Source organism: Larimichthys crocea, chromosome XXI, assembly GCF_000972845.2.
Source record: "Larimichthys crocea isolate SSNF chromosome XXI, L_crocea_2.0, whole genome shotgun sequence".
Classification (NCBI taxonomy): domain Eukaryota; kingdom Metazoa; phylum Chordata; class Actinopteri; family Sciaenidae; genus Larimichthys; species Larimichthys crocea.
The window spans coordinates 14,576,271-14,601,875 of record NC_040031.1 but is presented as its reverse complement, the minus strand read 5'-3'; the positions used below and the strand labels follow the sequence as shown (position 1 = coordinate 14,601,875).

At 38.6% G+C, this 25,605-nt stretch overlaps 1 protein-coding gene and 1 long non-coding RNA gene across 3 annotated transcripts; one reads left to right on the top strand and one right to left on the bottom strand.

The window, feature by feature from the left end:
* Positions 1-11: 11 nt before the first annotated feature.
* LOC113744158 (uncharacterized) lies at positions 12-8,532 on the bottom strand. The gene is made up of 3 exons (XR_003461311.1): positions 8,161-8,532; positions 1,068-1,141; positions 12-400 (listed from the first exon to the last, which is right to left on the bottom strand). It is a non-coding gene; the product is annotated as an uncharacterized LOC113744158 (long non-coding RNA).
* Positions 8,533-10,850: 2,318 nt separating this feature from the next.
* On the top strand, positions 10,851-23,798 carry LOC104940602 (neuroplastin). 2 transcript variants are annotated; one of them, XM_027273056.1, is made up of 8 exons: positions 10,851-11,223; positions 17,446-17,614; positions 17,753-17,847; positions 19,067-19,200; positions 19,468-19,741; positions 21,326-21,347; positions 22,571-22,647; positions 22,791-23,798. In XM_027273056.1, exons 1-7 carry the CDS (start codon positions 11,133-11,135, stop codon positions 22,629-22,631), a joined length of 846 nt encoding a protein of 281 aa, XP_027128857.1. In that variant the 5' UTR covers positions 10,851-11,132; the 3' UTR covers positions 22,632-22,647; positions 22,791-23,798. The 2 variants fall into 2 exon arrangements, with proteins under 2 accessions (XP_027128857.1, XP_019124814.1); XM_019269269.2 differs by having other exon boundaries at positions 10,854-11,223; positions 21,341-21,347.
* Positions 23,799-25,605: the final 1,807 nt, after the last annotated feature.

Below are 25,605 nucleotides of genomic sequence, written 5' to 3'. Positions count from 1 at the left end.
AATAAAAAAGTTTCTTATTTATTTAATAACAAATTATTGATTTCTGAACAAATGCTAAAGAAATTATGGTTCATTTCTCTCACATGACAACTGGAGACATTTTTAAAAGTCACAGTGGACAATTTTACTTTATACATAATTCAAGTAAAATATCTGTGTAAGAACTATTTATTTGACATTGTACAACAAATAACCAAGAAGGTCCCACTTTTGGTTATTTATATCATGTCCCAGATGAATTGTTCTGAAGTTCAATTTCCTGGTAATTGGCATTCTCAGACCTTTCCTGATTCTCATTAACAACATTGTAAGGTGGTCCGTTCCATCTGAAGCACTTTTGAACCTTGGGGTATACTGCAGTGGTCAGAATGAGAAGGCCAACAAACCCCATTCCGATGAACTAAACCACAAAGAGAAAACAAAGAAAAGTACAGTGACAATTTCTGACTAACTGACAATGATTTTCAGAGACATCAGATTTCTCCTTACCTGAGAGAGAGAGAACCAAAACTGAGTCGTTCTCAGTAACTCTTCTGACGTTTTATTTGAGGTGTTATCTGGTTTGCACCATTTTTGGTGAGCAGATTGAGGAACAGTTTGATAGGTTCCTGACCAATATGTCTTTGCACAGGCAAAGTATTGGCCATCCAGGAAAATCAAGGTGAGCCACATTAAGGGAGGGATGAAGGAAGTTTGCGTGATGAGGGAAGTTTGCGTGACAACACATGAAGTGCCAAAACACACCCTGTCTTGTTTTTACGTTTATCACGAGTCACATTACCATTTTCACTGTGAACATTAATGAATCAGGAAATATGCTTTCTGACTGTGAAAGAAAAGTAAAAACGAACTAAAACTTAAAAAAACATCCGCTATGTATTATTGGTGAATATTACTAATCACAGATTAGTCAACTGGAACTGCACGCTTGCAGTAGATTGTAAAATCACATACATTATCATACTTTCTTGAACTGATACCCAAACTGTAAAAGCCCACCAAGAGCTTCAGTTGCATATGACATTTGTTCAAAATAAAACATACATTGTGCATAAAGTGGAACTTACTCTGTGCGCAGGCAGCAATGCAATCCTTAACATCTGACAGCTGTTTAAGTGCGTCAGCCCACACCCAGTTTTAACTGAAAGTGAAAGAAGTCCATTACATACAATTGTCTCAGTGCCTTGTGATCAACTTTTTTTCAATGCTACATTTAAAAACCTTTTAAAAACGTTTCACATGTCACTGATCTTAGCCCCAGATCTGGAAATGTTGAGAAATACAAGAGGTTTTATCTTGTCATTTTTTGTGCAATGTCTCATTTGCAACAGTATAACTATCACAGTATCACATTATTATCACAGTATGACCTCTACACATCAAGATATCACAGTGAACAACATTGTGTACAATTCTGATATTTTTACATACATTTAAATCATACATGTATCCAAACTTTATTTATAAGATGTTTACATGTAGATGGATCAGGTCCAGTAGTGGAATAAGTATATTTACTTATATTTAAGTGCTGTACTTAAATACAAATTTGAGGTACTGCCAGTTTATACTTTGATACTACATTTGAGGGAAATATCAAAAAATCAAATTATTCAACAATTTATATACGCACAACTGAAATGATTAGTTGTTTTGTCAAGGGGCAGTTAATGGGCAATAAACTATAATGTAAAAACAATGTACAAATTAAAGCCCTGCGATAAGATGGCAACTTGTAAGTGGTTACAGATAATGGATGGATGGATGTATTAAATTTGAATCCATCAATTTAAAGGGGATTTACAAAAAATAACATGAAACACCCAATAAGTATTTAGTAGTATATAACTTAGAAATACATTGAAAATTCACAAAAAATGACTTTAGTTTGAAGACAGAAATAAAAAAGACATGCTTGCAGTCCACAGACTGATGTAAAGTCACATATATTATCATACTTTCTTGAAGCGATACCCATACTGTAAAAAACACACCAAGAGTCAGAGCAAAGTCTGGCAATCAGCCTTTTCTCTGCCATTATGAATTCTGCACAGACAGAGAAAGGTGTAGATGTGAAGAAAGAAAACATATACAAAATATTTATGCAGATTTAAATGCTTGCATGCATTTTTGAGAGTGTTTTTTCATTTCTTTGTTCACAGATTTCAATGATAATAACTCCAGTTTTTCGTGTAACAAAGTTAGATGTTTCAATTAGTTCAAATCAGTCAGCCCAAACACTCCTCAGTGTTCACCTAAAGACTTGATAAAACCTGGAACCAATCACCTCTCACAGTCCCTCAGTTTGTATTTGTACAATAAGATTAAGGTTTTACCCACCTTAAGATTGACCCTTGATAAATTAACTCTTCTTGCTGCTTCAAAGAAGTGAAACCCTTTCAGCTATTCAGCCTTGTTGTGTTGTGTTTGTTAACCTCAGACCTGTCGTTGTCATCAGACTCTGATCCAAAACATCCGACGACTGTTTAAGCACGTCAGCCCACACCCAGTTAGACCTGAAAGTGAAGTTAAAAAGAAATCAAGGAGAGAAGGCGGAATTGGATTGTGGAAAACGGAGAGTGAAAAAATGATTTGAACAAGAGTGCTTAACATTACCACTCGAGTAGGAAGGTAACTTACAGAGAGTAGGTTGTGGGTGTTCCGGTACCCTAGCACAGCTTTCTGTAAGCGGAGATGGGAACTTGCTACTTGGGTGTAAAACAGAAACACAGTTAGATCTAGGAGCAAAGAAAACTTCACCAGTATGATCCCTTCAGATTGAAACAGGAGAAATGAAAGAGAGTTTTGGAGATGTGCTGGGAAAAGGGGAAAGAAAAAAAATTAAGTTTCAGGTGGGTCAGTATAACAGAACAATTAAAAAGAGAGAAGAAATAAAACAGCAGACTGAGTACAGGAATTGTATAACTATCCAGAGGGAAAGTATGGAGATAATGTTACACAGATGGATCCAAAGAGCCAATAACAGGAGCAAGAGGCGCAGCAGTGGTGGTTCCCAGTCATCACAATATTACAAGCAATAGAATAGGTCATGACAGACAGGAAATAGCCATATGTAATGATTCAGCACTCTTAAGCATTAAAAACAGGACAGCAAAAATGCATCAGGAAATATTATATGAAATTATGTTAAAAACATCCAAAGTAACACAACAGGGAAGGGAAATAATGTTTATGTGGGTTCCAGCGCATTTAGGAGTACAAATAAACGAAAAAGCAGACAAAGTTGCTAAGGAGGCAGTAAAGAAAGAGCAGGTGGAAATGAAAGTAAAATTATCAAAAGTAGAGGGAAAAAATTGATATGGGAGGACATAAAAAATCATTGGAACCAACACTGGGAGACATTTTCAGTATAAGTCGCAGTGTCTTCGTCGTGTTGTGTCACCCAACATCTGAGACAGACTTACAGTTTCTGCTCGACACTGGCAGAAACACATCTTTAGTAAAAATCGACTAGAATATACATGTAGTAATTTCAATTCAAAGGGTCCATTTCAACAGCTGCAGGCGTTTCCTCTGGTCCTTGGTCTTTGTTGTTATCTCTGAAGCACTTTTGAATCGTGGCATATACTCCAAGTGCCAGAGTGAGGATGCCAACAAACACCATTCCGATGAACTAAACCACAAAGAGAAAACAAAGAAAAGTACAGTGACAATTTCTGACTAACTGACAATGATTTACAGAGACATCAGATTTTTCCTTACCTGAGAGACAGTGAACCAAAGCTGAGTCATTCTCAATAACTCCTCTGGTGGTTCATTTGAGGTGTTATCTGGTTTGCACCATTTTCGATGAGCAGATTGAGGAACAGTTTCATAGCTGCCTGACCAATATGTCATTGCACAGGCAAAGTATTGGCCATCCAGGAAAGTCAAGGTGAGCCACATTAAGGTAGGGATACAGCACTGACACACACTCTCTATACTCTTGCATCCTCGAATGCACATCATCAGCACAAAACTCAGAAATCCAGGAATACTAAAAAATAGACATGCAAATGCAACATTCCATCCTGAAACGCAAGGGCATGAAAACTCCATTTCTACTAACTTCTCCAGCAAAGTAAGGATCAAGCCAAGGAACAAATTTGACACAAGAGGACTCCTCTCAAGTTGATTCATCAAGAAGTCCTTCCATGTTGCCCTTTCTGCCATTTTTAATTCTGCACAGGGAACAAAATCAAGACAAAGGTCAAAGAACACATGAAGACCTCTATATTTATGACAATGGAGACCTCTATATTTATTTTTAGATATTTAATATAGATAAACAGCTGGCTGGAGGCCTCACTTACAATCAAGTTCAAGCTCACACAACACAAAAGAAAATAACACATGCAAACAAACAGCCCTTCAAATAAACCCCAAATAATTAAAATAACTTAAGTTGTATGGTTTCCCTGGATAGCATGGACCAGGGATGCAATAAAGAGGCTTAGGCTATGCAGGTTGTGTGACAACACAGGAAGTACCAGTGAGTCCGACTCAGGCACTTCAGATGTACTTTGAGAGTGTCTCTAATTCTTCTTGATCAAGCATCAATAAATAATACAGCATAAGACATCAGAGGCTCCTGAACACTTTCTTCCTTCCTGACCTCACCATTGACCTTTGACTTCAGCAATTTCTCCATAACAAAACCCTTTCAGCTATTCAGTCTTTTTGTGTTGTGTAGTTTCGATCTTTGCGCCTCTTTCTACCACTTCCTTTTATGACCATTTGTTAACCCTCAGACTTGTTGTTCCCATCAGACTCTGACAGAAAAAAGCTGACTGACAGGATTTATTCTATATCTTGAAATGAACGTGAGAAAAACAGGAGGTTTCATCTTGACATGTATTGTTGCAAAATCTCATTTGCAACAGTATTCCTATGACAGTATCGCATTATTATCACAGTATTACCTTTACACATCATGATATCTGTTGTGGAGAAATTGCTGAAGTCAAAGGTCAATGGTGAGGTCAGGAAGGAAGAAAGTATTCAGGAGCCTCTGATGTCTTATGCTGTATTATCTATCTATTATTATGCATTTTTGAGAGTGTTTTTTCATTTCTTTGTTCACAGAGTTCAATGATAATAACTCCAGTTTTTCATGTAACAAAGCTGGGTGTTTCAATCAATCAGTTCAAATCAATCAGCCCAAACACGCCTTCAAGTGTTCGCCTAAAGACTTGATAAAACCTGGAACCAATCACCTTTAACTGTCCCCCAGTTTGTATTTGTACAATAAGATTAAAGTTTTACCCACCTTAAGATTGACGCTTGATAAATTAACTCTTCTTGCTGCTTTGAAAAAGTGAAACCCTTTCAGCTATTCAGTATTTTTATGTTGTGTAGTTACGATCTTTGCACCTCTTTCTACCACTTCCCTTTATGACCATTTGTTAACCTCAGACTTGTTGTTCCCATCAGACTCTGACAGAAAAAAGCTGACTGACAGGATTTATTCCAGATCTTTAAATGAACGTGAGAAATACAGGAGGTTTCATCTTGACATGTATTCTTGCAAAATCTCATTTGCAACAGTATTCCTATCACAGTATCGCATTATTATCACAGTATTACTTTTACACATCACGATATTCACAGCGAATAGCATTGTGTACAATTTTGACATTTTTGCATGTATTTAAATCATACATATATCCAAGTGATTACAGATAACGGATGGATGCGTATAAATTAAATATGAATCCATCATTTGAAAAGGGATTTACAAAAAATAACATGAAACACTCAGAAAGTATATCATTTAGAAATACACTGATAAATTAACTCATAAAACAATGGACTTCAGTTTAAAAACAGAAATAAAATAGATTTGTAAAATGTAATGAGGTATTTAAAAGGGCCATTTCCTCTTAGCCTCTCCATCTAGCCTTTGATACTTTGGGCCTTTTGCTGGTAAAACAAGGTACTGTAAGACGATGCAAATGACTGATTAATGAAATGTTTTGAATTAAATGTCTGATGTGGCCCATGTAATAATATGTTTTCTTCATGTGTGTTTTTAAAGATGCTCTTCCTGTCTCTGTATGCATAACAAAGCATATCCAATACTGAAATATAACATCCTTCATTCTTCTGTTTCGTCAGGATCTTGCTTCTGCTTCCCGTGCTTGCCATGTTTTGTTGGTTTTTTTGGCACTTCATTATTGCATATCCAAGAATCTGATTCCCTAAAAATTAGACAATATAGTGAGACAAAGAATCAAGAAGTTCCAACACTACAAATCAGTTTCTGATATTGTGCCAAAAGATATTCTTCTCACCTGACACCAAGCAAACATGCTATGTGAATAATCCATGAGTTCTTTTGATGAGTATTTTGTTGTGTTGGTTGGAGTGCACCACTTCAGATAGCTTTCACTAACAATGACAAATGTGCCTGGCCAGTATGTTACAATAGTTACAAGTTACAATAAATGACAAATGTTTTGTCACTCACAAATGTGACAAATCAATTATGCTATTTAGGAACTAAAACATAAAAACAACTGGGGGGTGATATCTAGTGCTCAATAGGAGTCCCTTCCAATGGGAAAGGTATCATTTGTATAATGTCTTTCCAAAGTTAGAAAAAAGTAGCTGTTTCTTTGATTGGTCTCCAGTGAGATCTTTAAGGAAATGCTATATTTAAATCTCTGGAATACTATTTAAAAGATGAACAACATGCTTTGAAACACAAAATGGCGGATCTTAGTGAAAAAATCAAGCATTAACAAACATACACGTCAATTTTGTGTGATGTCGTTTAAGTAGACATCGTAAGGCAAATACCACAGATACTGCAGTGCACTTTCAGATTGCACTAAAATTAAATACTTAAAGGAAAAAAAGAAAAACAGAGATAATGTGGATAATGAGAGATATGTAGATGGATTAATTTATAAAAAGCGAAAATAAACCAAAAATTATATGTGAATGGTTAAATGGTTGTCACTGTACCAATAGGACTGTAAAACACTAGACAATAAAGAAAGACTGTGTTTTATGATAAATACTTTTTTTATGTTACGTGAGTGCAAAATACTGTACAGTATGTTTTTGTCCTTTTGGTATTACATTTTACTGCATGCCATACAATAAATTGTCTTAATAGTAGTGTGAGTAATTACTTCATAGAACTTAAATTACATCCTGGCAGATTGTCAAAATTGATTGCTTCAGTAATCTGGCACTGACTGTGATCACATCTGTGGGCTCTGCTGAGCACATGAAGACTGACAAGCTTTCAAGTGAGAACTCTAACGTGGACTATTGCTTTTCTCATTGTATGAGTTAACTCTCTGTATCTTTCAGGATGTGCGGTAAGGCATTTCCTGTGACTATTGTTCATCTAACAAAACAACAACAACAATATGTGCAACTGGTTGAGAAAGCACAAGAGGCAGAACCACAAAACATTTCCTGACATTTATCTGGTTCCTCACAAACGTGTACAACACAAATGTACATGTATCTTTTCTTTTTCCTTTTTTTTTTTTGCATATATAGCTAACAGACAAAAATAATGACTTAGGAATTTCATGTTTCCCTCTGGCCTGACTGGAAAGATTCTAAAGGGAGCCTTCAATAAGGAAGACTGGATTTGAAGTATCAAAGTTTAAGTTGAATTTATTATTCTTGTTGAACACACAAGAGGAGTTACAGAGAAAAAGGCTCCCCGAAGAGCCTTGACAATTAGTTCTTATGCACTCTCTAATACGCTGTCTCAGGCACCTCCTCATAGATACAGATAGCAGATAGCATTTTTAAAAGTCACAGTGGACAATTTTACTTTACTTTTTACGTAATTTAAGTAAAATATCTATGTAAGAACTATTTATTTAGAAGATTTTTCGGTTTTATCCAAGATGGTTACTTTTAAGGATATGCATATAGTAATTTAATTTCAAAGCCTTCGGCCTTCTCCATTTCAGAAGTTCCATTTTCTTTTCAAACATGTGTAAAAAATTTCGGGTAACTGGCATCCCCAGACCTCTTTTGGTGTTTGAAGCACTTTTTAATCATGGGGTATAGTCCAGTGGCCACAGTAAAGACGCCAACAAACACCCTAAACCACAAAGTGAAAACAAAGAAAAGTACAGTGACAATTTTTGACTGACAATGATTTTCAGACATCAGATTTTTCCTTACCTGAGAGAGAGAGAACCAGTCCTGAGTCATCCTCAGTAACTCCTCTGATGGTTCATTTTAGGTGTTATCTGGTTTGCACCATTTTTGATGAGCAGATTGAGAAAAATTAGCTACCTGACCAATCTGTCTTTACACAGGCAAAGTATTGGCCATCCAGGAAAGTCAAGATGAGCCACACTATGAGAGGGACGCACTGCCACACACTCTCTATACTCTTGTATCCTCAAATGCACATCATCAGCACAAAACTAAATAAAACTAAATAAATAAGCATAACGTCATTATAACGCCCTTCTCAGTTCCCTAATCAGTAGTCAGCAGAATATCCCTTTGTCCTGTTCTGAACATCTATACATAAAGTGGAACTCTTGAGGCTCTTGATATTACTGCAACTATAAAGGGAACCATATCCCAAAAAAGCACCTGTCCTTGTTTGCTGACACCAAATAGCTGTAATAGATGTGAGTAAAGCTGTCTTTGGACTCACTCTTCCATTTTTGTATTTGCAGCCAAGACCATATCCTGCAAAGACTAAAGAGTATCACATGACCAGTGGTGGACTCAGGCTTTCTGAGGAGCAAGTCTAAAAAAATAAATAAACTGAGCACCACCTGCAGGTGGCAGGGAACCAGCAAGCGGAAAATTTCTTTCTTTTTTTTTTCCAAAGATCAATTCCTGACATGCATATTAAATAATTTCTGAAGACATTACATTGTTTCTCACCTGAGTCAGACAATAGTGACAAACTGCCAGGCCAGCATGTTTCTACACAGTATAGGCCACCAGAGAGCAGCAGGTTGTGTTGCCTATTCAGGTTTTAGGCCACTTTACTCGCTCTGTTTAGATAGGAAGAAGGTTAAACTGTGTTGTAGGTGTGAGGTTACCATTACCCTATATTAGTTCAGAGAGAAATAGGATTAAAAGTCTACTTAAAGCCCCATGTGCTGTTGAGGTCACGGCTTAGTCTGCCTGAGAAACTGCTTGACCCATGGCACAATTTAAACCTTGGCAGCAGTGACCAGAAGTAATGGTTGGATAATTCTGCAGTACCTCACAAGTACTTGTTCCTGATTGGTTGGCAGAAGTCTGTTAATATCTGTTAAATATAATTATGGCCAGAAATCTAACCACCATTCAAAATAATTGGACTATTAAAGCTGCAGTGGGTAATTTGAACACACGCAATGCAAAAGTTTTCACCTCAGCCTGTGTCAGCTTAACCCATTTTCAGCCTCTGCAGCTCCTGCAGGAGTTGCTGTCCCTCATCTGTTTTTTTATCTAGAGCTTTACTTTTCTCTCTCTTTTCTCCTTGAGACAACTTGTCTAAGTTGCCTAACTTGTCTAATCTAAAAAAAAAAGGGCAAAGAGGGGGATCGTGGAGGATGCTGACACCAAGGTGCTCAGACAAGCTGTCAGTCAAAGTGGTCACAATTTTTTTTAATTATGGATAACTTTAGGCCTTAATATAATTTGAACATTGACACAATTTGAACCTTGTTTTGTATGAGCCTGTAAACTTGTTATTTTGATATGGGGATTTATGGATAATGACTTACTCTGTAGCCAGCTTCAAGTGGCCATTAGAAGTATTGCAGTTTTTCGCACTTCCGCATAGTTACGTGCTTGTTAACGCTGACTACCTGGCAGCTTGATTGAGTCCAGTTAAAGGTCCAGTGTGTAGGATTTAGAGGCACCTAGCAGTGAAGTTTCAAACTGCAACCAAATAAATACTTTCCTACGCCTCAACCTCTTTTTTAAAGCATGTAGGAAAAAGCTCTGGCTGCAAAATTCAAATAAAAAGCAATATGATATAATAATATAATAAATGTCATATCTATGTCAATGTTTGGTTTGTCTGTTCTGGGCAACTGTAAGAAAAATTGTGGTTCAACATGGCGCACTCTGTGGAAGAGGACGCGCTCCCCACTGGACCTTTAAAATAATAGTAATCATAATTATTATTGCTATTATTTATTTATTTATTTTAAAGATTATTTTTTTGGCCTTTTACGCCTTTAATGATAGGACAGCTGAAGATAGACAGGAGGCAGGGAGAGGGGGAGTGACCGCAGTAAATTAGCCGTCCGATGCGGGATTCGAGCTGGGGCCCGCTGCAGCGAGGACTATAGCCTCTACACACGGGGCGGCCGCTTAACCCACTACGCTACCAACCGCAACATTGCTATTATTATAGTATTATAATAAATTATAGTGTGAGAGTTTGTGAGAGTGTGTTGCCGTTGTGACAGACACGGGACAGAGTTAATTTACTCCTGATTTTTTTCTATCTGAAATTTTTTATTTTAGTGTCAAAGATATCATTTTATTCAAGATATGTGAAATGAGTGTTTACTTCAGTGAATATGGGGGTGAAAGAATAGGTCACAATCTGTGCACATTTGTTGATTGGAGTGAACACTCTAATTAACTCACTCTAACCTTAGCTGAACCATCTTAGACAAGGATTAAGGTTTTAAGACTAATACAAACTAAAAGAAAAGTAACACCTCCATCTTGTTGTTTTCTTATAATTGATTTTCTGTGTGTGTGTGTGTGTGTGTGTGTGTGTGTGTGTGTGTGCGTGTGTGTGTGCGTGCGTGTGACGTGAACGCTCGAGCTCATCCAAGATCTCGCGGGATTTGAGATCAAACGCTCGGTTGAAAGAAGGTGGTTCCCTTGCCGCACCGGGCCATCTGACACTGACTGCAAGAGAGAGAGAGAGAGAGAGAGAGAGAGAGAGAGCCGCACAGGTATCCAGCAGTAAAAGTGTTCAAGTCTCCCTGCTAGTCTACCTAGCGACACTCCCACCCACCCACCTTCCTCTCTCTGCGTGACACGGATTGGAGAGTCCGGCACCGGTGTGTGTGTGCGCCTCGGCTTCTTCTTCATCATCCTCATCATCATCACCATCATCATTACCCCGCTTGGGTCACCTTAGTGTTCCGGCTACCGGCGTTCTCCATCTCCCGAAGATGATACCTGGCAAGCGGAGAGCTGCAGTCATGTCCTTCTCGGTGGCGATATTTGGAGCCTTGATGCTGCAGTCGGTCTCTTCCCAGAACGGTAGGAGAAAAAATAAATAAATAAAATATATATATATGTAGAGAGAGAGAGCTCTCCTTATAGAAAATACAAGACATCATGGCGAGAATGCGGCTTCTAAGGAGAGATGTCGACTTCTTTTCTGCGTTAGGGCATTTGAAATGAAAATGTTAATAAGACCAACATGAATATCTAAGTCTTATCAGATAATCCCTGACAGAAACACATTTTAATCGAATGAAGTGCTGTTTTTTTTTCTTTCTTCCTGTAGCTCTGAGGGTCAATAAATCATTAATAGGCTACAATCTGTATTCGTTGGGCTGAAATGGGCCAACACGGAGGCCTGTGTGCAGTGTCCCTAAAATGTCCTTTTGAAGTGTGGAGATGAATGCATGAGCAGCAAGGACAAGTAAGAGGTGGATGTTTAAATGAATGAGTGTCACTACTTTTTTCCTTTTTAGAGATAAGCACACACTTAATCAACATGCTGTTGGCTCCGCTCAGGTATGTCAGGATATAAGCTGAGGAATTCAGACAGCAAGGTGAGATGATTTCTCTGTGCATCTCTGCATCCCGGGGTCCTGTACCCAGGAGCATAACATGTATGTAATCATATCTTTTTTTAGAAGTGCGGCTCTGTAAATAGCATCAGTCCATTTTGCTGCATGCTTCTATTTTTAGAGCAAGAGATGCTGCACTGGGAAACCATGGCTTTAATGTCCTCTCTCTTGCAAGCCTGAGAAATCTGTTAACTCTTTGCGTGAGATGTTACTGCACTGCAGAACGGCATTGATTTCTCAGCACGGTTTTCGACTTGTTCGAAATGAACCCCCCCCCACCACCCCTCTCCTCAGCTCATAAATCTCATCCCAAGGCCTGCACAGTTTTACAGCAGTGTCTCAGTTTGAGTATTTGTGAAGTGTCCGGAGTGTGGCTCGTATCGTGAAAGAATGAGTGAGAATCTATTCAGCCTGGGCCCGTCCGTGGAGTTGACCATGTGTAGGAATGCATTGACTCTTATACTGCACACCCACTCGAAACATCTCCTCTTCAATCAGCTCCTGTGGCTGAAGCCCAGAACGTTGGTTAACAGTAATGGCCTTTTATATATATAAATATATCTCACAGTAAGCTAGAAAGTGTGATATTTTCTCATCTTCTTCACAGAGGCTGTATATATGATTAATAGCCTATATATTCTACCGTTGGTGTACATCTTGTTTTCCATCTTTGCCCAGCTTCATCTGGTAATACAAGATATTCCCGGTAAGGTTCCCTAAGGGTGTGTGTTTCATCTAAAGTAGAGTGCCTTTTACCAGGATGGTTGTTTAATGGTACCATTCAAACCATTAGGTGTGTAATTCCTCATACAGGAGCTATAAAAACTGCTGATAATGAACGTCTCGCTTATTGAACTGATGCACACCGAGGATTTTGTTGCTTCGTTAATAAATGGTGTGCGTTTAGGAAGTGTCTGTCTCGCTATCAAACTAGAAATACACAAGTAACGAAGGATTAACTCAAAAAATATGCAAATTTTAAAACAACTAATACACCTAATGCTCGTCATAACTTTGAAATGATAAGATCCAATCTGTGTTATTTGCAGTAGAGCTACAAATACTCCTAATACTTCAATACTTCTAATCTGATGATTATTTTCTTCAATGGATTGTCAGAAAATGCTGAAACTGGGGAATGTTTGCCTTTTGTTTTGCTTAAATCTACTAAATTTTGTCATATTTAACATTAAAGGAGTGTTAGTGAGTTCTCGATTCTGCTCCCTCATATACTGGATGACAAAATATCAAAATCCCAAAAGTTAGATATGCGTTTTATAAGAGTAAAAGCTTTAAATTCAGGATATGAAGTCAGCTTCTCCATGGCATCAGAGCATATTTATCTTATCTGTATGTTTATTTTACTTTAAACAAGCTCTTATTTCTAATCCCACTGAGCCGCATGTAGATATATTCAATATATGCTGTCTGTTGCTGATCCCTTGTTGTCACTGGTGCTCTGACAGAATATTCATTTAGCTTCCAATTAGCTACTCAGTATGTGTCGCAACAGTTTTTGGTACATCAGCTGAGACCGTGGCCAAAATTGCTTCATATTACGCTGGTTTGAAATGGGTTCATTGGAAGATGCAGAGAAAATATCTGCAAGGAAACACTCGTGACTATGCGAGGCCACCTGTTCTCAAGTTGTGCTGTTAGATTTGAATAATGAATCAGAAACTAGCGTCAATTTAAAGTCGAGTCTATCTCCAGTAAGAATAATATTAATAATATTATATTATTTCTGAGTAAAATACCATACTGACCATCTTGACAGTCTACAGTCGCTAGAGCTGAAAGGCAGATTTTGATTGGTCCACACTGAAAGGAAAAAGTACTTTACATCCTTATAAATCCTGATGAAATGATTAGAAGATCAGCAGAGCGTTAATTAGCAACTGTTTTTAATAATCAGTTAATCGTTACCAAGCTCAAATTCCAACTGTTCTTGTTCCAGCTTCTCCAAAGTTAATATTTCATTGCTTTCATCTGTTTTACATCATCGTAAGCTGAATATTTCTTCAGTTTTGGACTGTTGGTCTGTCAAACACACATTTGAAGATCTCATCATCATGTGCTCTGGAAAAAAAACTGTAACGAGCAGTTTCACATCACTTTTTAGACCAGATGCTTACACGTAAGCACACTTTTACACACACTGAACAAGAAAACAAACCAAAGCACACAGATTCAATCCAACATAAAACACAGAGAGATCAAATAGACAGATGTTTCAATTGAAAAGGGATTGGAAACAAACTGGAAACCAAAAGACTGAAGGTGTGTGTAGACGGAATTAGAATGAAGCAGAGAAAATAAAAATATAACCACTAATTACACCCCGAAATGACTGGAAATCTTTTGACTGAACAAATTTAGGGTGCCACTTTGGGCTTCAAGAACTATTAATAATAATAAGTAGGTTGCATCCCCTCCAAAGGTTATGAATATATAGATAACAGTAAATTTATCGCTAGTAATCATGACACTATGAAAACACAATGCAGCCTGTGTCATTCTGACGTCACCCACGTGACGCACAAAACTAAACCAAAGGTCAGCTTGACAAGCGTGGCGGCATTCGGACGTGTACAGTACAGCGGCGTTCAGGGACAGCGCCGCTGGTTCAGCACTTTTTACACGTCTGCACTGGGCGAGGTGGCAGGGTACGTCTCTCAGCAGTCCTATGTTAAGAGCTGAGGTGTTGGCTCCCAGTCTTTGTATTCACTGGTACTAAATAAACACAATCAGTTGCCAGTTTATTAGGTCCCAAATAGCTCAAACTAATGTAGTCCTACAATGAATCATACTTTCATAAAGGTGATGATTCATTTTAGAAGCTGTAGTTTGTGTTTCTATTATTTTGTCCATCCTATTTATATCACTGAGGGTACATCGCCTCTCTAAAACAAACTGATTGCAACGGTCATGAAGGTAGGATTGTACTGGAATGCACCAGTCTTAGCTCGGCGTACCTAATAAACTGGCCGACTGCCTGTATAGGAATCTATATGTGCCTCCGGTAAATGTGCCGGGCCTTGATGAATCAGTTGTACATCGTACAGCGTGTTGATTGAAAAAAAACAAACATGTGATTGTCCTGTAATGATCTGCCTGGTTTGGTTGGTACGATGCTTCTATGGAAACGGAGAGGGGGGGGGGTCTATCGCCGTGCGCCCACACGCTCCCCAGAGACCAAGAGCTGCTGCTTCTATAAATCTCCACTCAATCTCATGTGCTCTCCACAGTGCCTATACACTATGCTTATGGCTCCAGCACCCCCACCTCCCATTCGCCTCCATCTGTGCAGCCGTTATCAGTTCACTTTCTTTAAATTCAGTTCACACATTTCAGCCCGGTGAAACGAACAGCAGGGTTTTGCGACCTGTGTTCCTTTCCCGAAGCTTTCCTCAGATGTTTTCTTTATTCCGACAAGACGTACTAAAATGACAAGGTCACTTGGAAGACATTCTGCATGTGAGTGCTGTGCTGTGCGAGCCAGACACTAATTTATATGATACCATTAATTGGACAAAACCAAGTGAGAGCAGCCCTGCAAGGACGTCCCAGCAGAATTGAATTAAAGCTTCCCAGGAATAGCAGCAATAATGTCTGGCAGATCTGAGGTCGCCTCTCTCTTTGTCTCTCTTGTACCAAAAAATGTTGATGTCACCGTGCCCAGCAGACTGTGTGATGTTGATTTCACTCTTTTAGGTTGTATATTAGAGCTAATTAAGTGTCTCTGTGTGTTCTTTGGGTTTTAGACTGTTGTTAAGCCAAAATAAAGCAATTTGAGTACAATGTCACTATATTCACACATTTTATAGTCCCAACAGTGAATCAGGAAAATTACCCACAGCTTCATATTTTACATATTCTCCTTTTTCCAGTTCTTTTAACCTTAATTTGTCTGTCAGTGTCAGTTTGATTTGATCTTCTTTTTCATTCCCATTTAATTTACCTTCTTTTTTTTCTTGTTTTTCCATCCTACACCTGTTTTCCTCTTTTTTTGGGGGTGCATGCCACCAGCGGGCTTTGTGAAATCCCCTCTCTCTGAGACTAAGCTCACGGGTGACACCTTCGAGCTGTACTGTGACGTGGTGGGATATCCCGTCCCTGAAATCCAGTGGTGGTACTCCGAGATCAACCGAGCTGATTCTTTCAGGCAGCTGTGGGACGGCGCCCGTAAGCGGCGAGTGTCCATCAGCACGGCATACGGCGTCAATGCCGTGAGCGCGTTGGGTGTCACGCGTCTCTTGCTGGACGATGGTGGGACCTACGAGTGCAGAGCCAGCAATGACCCTCGACGTAATGACCTGCACCAAAATCCAGCCACCACCTGGATCCGTGCTCAGGCCACTATAACGGTGCTGCAGAGTGAGTGGTCAGTGTAGAAGAAACGCTCCTCCCCACCTCCCATTAGCAACCAAACCGAACAGCTCCTGTGTGATTCAGCCTCCCTCAAACCTCTCCAGCGGACCGGTAGCTTCATCTCTAGGTGCCATCTTCCCCTACAGACATGGAAAATGAAGAGAAACACCATCAACTAGTGTTTACCAGCAGAGCTGAGTAGTCATTTCCATCGTGCTCACCCCTTAATTCAGTATCCTTCGACCTACACCTGTAGAGTCCTCCATTTCCTCTCTGTTTTCTTTCCCTTTAGCTCTCTCTTCCCTAAACTCAATATCATTGTGTTCAATTTCATTTTTTTATTATGATTGTTGTCCTGACCTGTTTTATTTCTGTGCTTTTAATATGTCAAATTTTGCAGCGTGACTGTACCTACACACATAACATCCAATATTTAGTGTGACCTCGATCATAAGTTTTATTTCTGCAGTTATTTATGAATCACAGTCTGTGTGTTTTGCTTTGGGAATTTGGGTGTTGAATCTCAATACTTTGTTTTGTACTAAAATGTTTCCCTAGTAGTCTCAAAAAGCACCAAAATATACATATGTATATTGTGATTAAAGTGTTTCAGCTTGTGACTTGCTCAGATTGAGCAGTTCACTGGTGACTGCATGTGCGAACAAGTTGTAGATAATCAGGATTAAGCAGAATACGACACTCCAATTAAGGTCTTCATGGTTTAAAAGCTAATCCAAGGCAGGATTTTCTGCAGGTTGAATTTCAACCGGATACAAACATTGCATTGCTCAGGGTTCACTGCAGAAAAGACCACTACACAGCGCCGTAGTTGAACAATTCATCCAGAATTCAGCTTTAATATTCATTTGAGCTGCAGGATGTACTATTAAAAAAACAAATAAATAAATTAAAAAAGCATGATTTTGCATGTAACACAAATTTAAGCTGAGCGATGCTTCTTACTGAAATTCACCTTGGGAGCTCGGCTTGTACCTGAGTGAACCAGACATTATCTAATGCACCTGGTCATCTTCTTGTACTGATGATTCAGAGAGTTTCATGTTCAGCCAGACTAGAAATGCTCCCACTTCCTCCAACAGTGCAGAAAATGACTTATACTTAAGAAATGCCCAAAATAATTCCTCCCACATCGCAACTCTATTCCTGTGCTATATTGTATGAAGTGCGGCTGGCTGAGGTGTCTGTCTGAACCCTTTGAACGCTGTTGTTTACATCTTCCAGCACACCCTCACACACACACACACACACCAAGCAACACTTCTGTCGTAGCTGATCTGTGTCTCTCTTGCAGAGCCGTCAATCACCGCCTCTGAACACACCACACTCCCCGTGGAAGGCGACTCTTTCACGCTGCAGTGCAACCTGACCAGCGCCCACAGTGTCCACCAGGAGAGCTACTGGATGAAGAACGGGGAGGAGATCCCGGAAACACGCTCCCCAAATAGGAACACCGAGTACAGGTAGGAGTCACCTTATGCAACGTGCGTGTGTGTGTGTGTGTGTGTGTGTGTGTGTGTGTGTGTGTGAGAGAGAGTGTGCTAAACACAGAGTTTAGCAGCCTGATGTGAGTTCATGTGAGGTGTGTTTCTGCTCTGCAGGGTGAACAAACCAAGAGGAGACTCCGCCGGATTGTACATGTGTGTCTACACCTTCGAGTTGACTCCTCCAGCCAACGCCACCATCGAGGTTAAATGTAGGTGTCGATTTGTGAGCTAAAGGCATATTTGTCTGTTTTCAAGGCCACATTAGAAATGTCACCAATAAAAATGGCCCGAGTGGCCTTGAGCACTAGCAGCCCTGTCATGAGAGGACCTGTGATTTCAAACAGCTCTGCTGGCTGCTCAGGGGCAGCCAGCGCCCTTGACACCTCCATCTAACCAATGCCCGGCTCAGTGGCAGCAGATGGTGTCTTGTTTGTCTGATGGCATGGGATTATGTCTCAACGGTAAAATCTGGTCAGCTTTTTCTGCTGTCACACGCAACATTATGGAGGCAAATTGGATTTTGGGTCCGTTTGCTTGTGTTTTATGGGGCATTTCTATTCATCTGAGGAGAAAGACGATTGACAGGCAGGCACATATATACAGAATACTCTACTTAATGGTTCATTGAATCATTTCCTGCTAGATGAGATGAAATGACGTCAATGAAATATTTGATTTCACTTCTGTTCACACACAGGTCGGTCAGACTTCCTGATGTTTTAATCCCTGTTGTTTACCTTTTTTTTTGTCCTTTTTAAGCTTTATTTGACAGAGACAGCTTGAAGAGTGACAGGAAATGTGGGGAGAGAGAGATGGGGAATGACATGCAGGAAAGATTCAAACCCTGGGCTGCCGTGGCAAGGACTGAGCCTTTTGTAAATGGGGTGGATGCTCTACCAACTGAACTATTTATCCCGTGCAGCTAAGCTGTAAAGGTCCTTTGTGTAAGATTTAGGGAAGTTCATTGGCAGGAATGGAATATAATCTTTTATTTATTTTTATTTTTTATAGTATAATGCCCTAAAAATAAGAATAGTTACCATTTTACCCATGTTGAACCATCAAGTATCCAAAGTAGTCCAGGACAGACAAACCAAACACTGGCAGTAGATTGGGCTTTTTGGTTGCAGCCACAGCAGTTTCGCCTACATGCTAAGAAAGAGAGGGTGAGGCGTGCAGTATTCAGTTGGTTACAATCTGCAGTCTTACCATTAGTTGCCGCTAAATCCTACAAACTCTTTCATACCGATAGATGCAATACAAAGAATATTTATCATCAGTTAAAAAAAAACGGAAAAAAAAACATGAATCCATAACTGGATTATAATGTTATCTTTTTTATGCAACTCACAGGACGCACAGATGACCTGTTACACTTCTTTCTGAATGTCTTGAATGTATTATAACACTTTTAATTTTTTATTGTAGCTGCTCCTGACATTACCGGCCACAAGCGCAGTGAGAATAAGAATGAGGGCCAGCGTGCTGTACTATACTGTAAGTCCGTCGGTTATCCTTACCCTGTCTGGACCTGGCGCAAGTTTGACAACGGCATTTATCGGGTACGTGACATTAGAGATTTGATTTATGTGTTTTATGTACTGTGCACGCAAGCTCCTGCTCTGCATGCTTCAGTTAGTGTCTGACAATGTTGTCTCATTTAAGATGACATTAATATCTCTTATTTTACAGTTTAGTTTGAAAGTTTTGAAGAGAGAATTGAAATAATGTTTTATTTTAACTAATAGAAAACCAACACTGTCTATGTAAACACACTGTCAGATTGGCTTCAACATTATGTTTTCCATTTCCTTTTTCTCCCTCGTTAGGAAATTGACAACACAAGCGGACGCTTCTTCATCAACAGCAAAGACAACTACACTGAGCTCCACATCATCAACCTGGACATTGGTCTAGATCCAGGCGAGTACCAGTGCAATGCCACCAACATAATCGGCAGCCGCGAGGAGAAGTCTGTGCTGAGGGTTCGCAGCCACTTGGCCCCATTGTGGCCTCTCCTTGGGGTTTTGGCCGAGATCATCATCCTGGTCATCATCATCGTTGTTTATGAGAAGCGTAAGAAGCCAGAGGATTTACAAGACGGTGAGTCACCATTGCATGTATCGGAGGGGGAACTGGTTTCACTGTACAGTTCTGACACAGATATCTCAAAAACCCTGTCAGTGTGTCGTTGGACAACTAGGCGGGGACGCACTTTCTTTTCAAGTGTCTGCTGATGTCATTCCTTCACCTGTGTCACCTGACACCGTGCCTTGCCTGTATTCAATTATTCAAGTCTCGAAGGTTGACCAAATACTCAGACACTGTTGCAAGAGGTCGCACCTTGTCAGGACAATTTCATGCATTTAATATTCATGAGAAATATGATACTGCAGTGTTGCGGAGGTGGACAGTTTCAATTATTAATAGCTTTCCAGAGACCTTGTGCTGTCCCCAAGCTGCAGCAAGCTTAACCACAAGACACTCATTTAACTATACAGCCTGTGTATGCCATCCTGGGATTGTCTAATACTACTGAGTACTTCCAAGAATCTGGCTATAACATAAATTATGCATTAATGGTATTTGGGTGACCTTTTTCTCTCAAACAGAATTTTGATGTTGTCACATGCTGATTAGATGCAACGCGCAGCGGATGACTGACAGCTCAGTGACTCTGCAGTGCAGGAATAGATTGTCATTACGGTTCATTAGACGGTCATAAATGAATCCTCACAGTCTTACAAAATGGATGTAGATTGCGTGAGTCACGCAGCGAATGCACAAAATGTTAATAATTCATATTTGTCTTGCATTTCTTTAAATCAGATTAGCCCTGGCTGTTGAGTATTTTAACAGATTGTTGTAATATCTATCCCATCCTCCCCTTTTCCCCAAATTGCATAACCTAAACCATGTTTGTGGTAAGTGTGAGACTGCATGCTTCATGAATTTCAATAAGCATTAAGCCTCGTCATCTTCTTCCAGTTCACGGCACGGTACACAGTTCTGTTTAGCCTCCTCATTAGTCATTAAAAGTTTTTGACATTTTATTTTACCAACGGTAACTTCAAATTCTTGCGGCAGTGAAATAGCATGCAAAGAACTGAAAATATTTTTGTGCTTATGAATCATTTCTACTGTCACTGTCTCACAGTTAGAGGGCTGCTATTGATGGAGCTGCTTCTCACTAATCTCTTTGAGTGAACAGCTGCTCTTTGTGAGCGCTGCCTGTCTCTGCATGACAACACTATTTTCTTTTTTAAACGTGAATGTTTTTGCCTGGATGTAAGTGTTCTCACTTGCTCATGCGTTTTAATGTGTATTGTGCTGGATCTAAATGCATTCTGTGTGTGTGTGTGTGTTTTTGTGAGTGACCTCATGAGGTGTTTTTTTTTCCTGTGGCATGTCGGCCTATTGTTTACTCTTTTATGACTTCATCTAGGCTACGTTTTTCATCCCATAACATGCACACACGTCACATACTGCACAGATGAAATACTTCAGAGTTCTTAAAAATGTCAGGACCAAATGCACCATGTGTCAGTCACAGCTGCTGTTACATGTTGCCATTCTTTATATATTTATATATATATTTAAAAAAAACAAACTTCATCGTGTGCAACTTCCTTGCGATTATTTTATTTTTTGGTCCTCATTTCTCCATATTTTCCCTTGTTGCCTCAGATGATGACCCGGCAGGACCAGTGTAAGTATTAAACATTTTACCTTAACATATCTTTTATTTCTGTTTAGCTTGGTAATGTGTGTGAGTGTTGTAGATTATCATAATGTTGCCTGTCTTTAGAGCTCAGTGCACGGTACTCCACAAATCTGGGTCACAAAACAACTCGGAGCATTTTGTTATGGTGCTTTGCTGCATTCAATTCAATCACAGGGAAATATTATAAAGTCAAGTGAGGACATTTTTGCTGGCATTGACAAATTACCATCTGAACTGTTCTGATTAGGGAGCCTCAGCCCATGATGCCCTAAGAAGAGATAAAGGACACACTTTGAGTCCCCCTATTATTATATTGTCATAAACAGTATATAAACATGTATTAAATGGTTTATAACACACTATAATGCAGTTAGCAAATGAAAGGAGAGAAAGAGAATGGCGTGTAAACAGATAATGATTATATGGTAAAACGTAGTTATAATAATTTAAAATGTCTTCATTTGAGAATATATGACATTATTTTAATTGTTTCAACACTTAAAATGTCCTTACAGCTGCTTACAACTACATTATAGTGTGTTATAAATAATTGAATTTAGTTTAATTTGATTTAGGTTTATGTTTCAGCAGCACAAAGACAGAGAAAGGATGAATAGAGAAATAAAAACAAATAAATTGTTAGTAAGTATATGAAATATAAAGAATAGGAGTAAAAATGGAAACCATAACAACAATACAAGAGCAAGTTTCTACTTTTATTCCTACTATTTTGTCTTTTTATGTTTTATTTTTATGCTATAAATTATGCTACAGTCCTCCACAGTGAAATGTGTGTATGTAGCCATCAGCTGTTTTATGTACACGAGAGCTGCAACTATGCTGAACTGAAGCTCACTTCAAAGTCACAGACGACATTATACAGCTTTTCACGGGCTGAGCAGAACTAACTGTCTGTAGAATCACTGAATGGCCCCTTAAATCCACAGTTTTGTCTTGATTTTTCTAAATTTAATCACTATTTAGTCTATAAAATGTCTGAAATGATGTTAAATTCCATCACAAGTTGGCAGTACCTGAAAACATAACTCAGTTGGTTAGTCAATTGTCTAGCAAAAGTATCTAATTTATAAAAGAAACATAGAAAAGCAAACTTTTTAATTTGATAAACTAAACTCAATCAACTAATCACATCTTTAATTTGAAGTCTGAACTCTGTTTTGTTTTTGTTTTTAAACTTCTTTCTGAAGGAAAACTAATTCAACCAACAACCACAAAGACAAGAACCTCCGCCAGAGGAACACAAACTGAGCAGCCTGTCTGCTGAGTAAGTATTAAATAATTAAGATGAAGCCTGAATAATAATACGCATTACGGGCTCGTGGCAACACATTACAAGATGAGCCACCAAAGCTCTTGTCAACCAAACTTCTGTCACACTAACAAGCTGAATTTTCTCTTCCTCTGCAGGTTTCATTACACATGTATTGACCATATGAAGGTAAATAAGAAGGGAATCCATACCAGTCGTTCATAGGATTTGTCTGCCATTAAAAGTATGGTTGTGGAGGGGTTCAGTGAGGCATGCCTTATGATTTTGTTGTGTGAGAGTGCGAGGTCAGGAGGTACTCAAACCATTATGGGATTGTTAACATTATAACCACTGTTGCTGCATGCAGTTGTTGACGTTTATGATTTTTTTCCTTCCTATCCACTAATTTTAATATTTTTACTACTTCTAAAATAATGCATGCAAGACTTTGACCTTCTGTTTGAAGGCAGAAATTTTCCTTTTCCTTTTTCTCTTTTTGTTCTTTTTCTCTGAGAGTGGCTTCATGTAGATAATCTGTGTGTTATAGAGGAAAAACAAAACTGGGCAATGTAAAAGAAAATGCCACCATAACCTGGTATGACAGTTGTGTATAGTTTTATCATTCTGCTGCATACCATTTTCTAAGTTTAATCATTTTATCGGACTATATCTATTACATTTTAAGGGCTTTGCAATGTCCCTCTAAATTTGATTAAGGTTTACTTAACTGTATGTATGTACTGTATGTGTTAAATTACTATAACTATGTATCAAATCAGCATTAATATAAAGACCATTCATATTATACGATGCACTTAAATGTTGAGAATAATGAAAAACTGTATAAATCTACTTTAAGAGATCTGTACTAATCATTCTAACATATTGTTTTATAATTATATGTGTATTGTACAGCATGGCTATTATCCTATGCAATTATTATCCATATCAATATATTGAAAATCATAGCAGCTTTTAATTTCTCTGTGACAAAGCTTTAAACTAGTAGGATCACCATAGAGCGTTGATGGCATACTACACAGCTGCATGAGTTCTTTACAGCTGGCGTGGGAGGTGGCGAAAGAAGCCCACGTCAGGACTGACACATGTGAAGCAAATTGCAAGATCCCGACTCATTTTTAAGAATAAATATCTGAAAAAACAAAGTGTGTCTGTCGAGTTCATTCAGTCGTACCATCAATGATGCACACGGGCCGGCTGGCACGTGGGACTGCAGAAAGACAAGAGCACGTGGGGAACAGTGCCATCTAGTGCGGTTTTAAATGAGTCACATGAAACACGACATGAACCTCAGACATCAGAGGAATAAGGTCAGATTTAAAAAGAAAAAAAAAAGTCCTCGCTGAGTGCACAAAAATGCTTGAACAATAAGCCAAGACTGAAATATATATATATATATATATAGTTCGGGCTAATTCACAAACCTCCTTTTTGATCCATGAGGATAGTTTGCCAAATAAACCAATGACTTATTATATTCTAAAAATCACTAAGTACACAACAGTTTGTTTGTTTTTTTGCTCTACCCAAGTATTTTTTATTTATTTATTTATATAATAAACTTAACCTAAAGCACAGAAATGTATTTAGTTGTCCTTCATACACATTGTAATCAGTGAAGCGTTTGTGTGGCCCCTGTATTATATACCACGCTCAGTTTCTGTGATTTATTCATGGAGAAATAAAGATTTGAAAGGACAACAAGTGTCTCTTTTATCCTTGACCGGATGCTTGTTGTGGCTGTTTTTATTGAAGTTAAGAACTTCTGAATATAAAATAAATATATTTCATAATTCTCTACTAAATGTTCCTGCTTTTGTGGTGAAGGCTTTAAGATAGCATGTAGAAAACTGTGTATTGAAATGAAAATTACACATTGTATTTTGAATTATGGGTTTGATTAACAAATTCAGTATGGACTCTTTAGACTCTTGACCTCAGTATTTCTAAAATTTTGGCTATGGGCTTGGAGTGATGAACAAACCTACAAATACTGCTCAGTTTGCAGTTTATTATACATCTAATTAAAACTAATGCAGTCCAAAACAACAGTCTGTTTATGTTGGAACTGAAAACTGTAAGTGAATATATTTTTCCTCTTGTGTTATTCTCAGTGGTGAGCAGCACATTCAACACATTACATGAGAAACTGCAGCAGTAAATCAAAGGGGGGCGCTATTTTATCTTATTGCGCTTGCTGGCTGGTAGCACCGGTGGCCAGGTTTCATTGTTGGGCTTTTGGCAACATTCCCTTCACTATAACCAGATGGAGAGTAATGAAATATTGTTATGTGTTGTCATACCGCTTAAAATCGTCTCTTAATTGTCTGGACCTGATTCCCACGAGGAAACGCGTTGTCCTGGATTAATATGTCATTGGGATTCAAACTGTTAAACCATTTCTGGACCAAAGACACATCTGTGACTTTGTGAACCCTTAAAAACAAACAAACAAAAAAAAATAGGACAAAACTTTTGACAAAATTAATTTGTAGTTCTGTCTGTGAGGATTAATCTCTCATTCAGGCGACCTTTGAATAAATCTGATGAACTAGTTCTTAAGCAGGCCATGGATTGTATTTCATAACAAATTTAGTTTTTAAAATTCACACAGTAGCCTTGCATTGGACTTATTTTATGTAACTATAAACTTTATTTATATAGCACCAACAGCTGTTAGAAAAGTGCAATGCACCACAAACTACAGCCTCCAATGCCTCTCGACAATGTCTCAGTTGAATTAGACCGCTTTTGTTTTAGTTTGTTGTAGCTAATAAACTTTGAAATGTGTAAACCAGCCATATGTTATGTGGCTTATGTCAGCTGGCTGCCATGCACAGGAATCAATAGCATCCTGTCTTTAAAATGTGGTGTTTCACCATTAATCGAATAGAGAGTTTTCTGTAGATTTCTGTTGCTGAGCATACATCTTCTGAAAGTTAATACGCACCC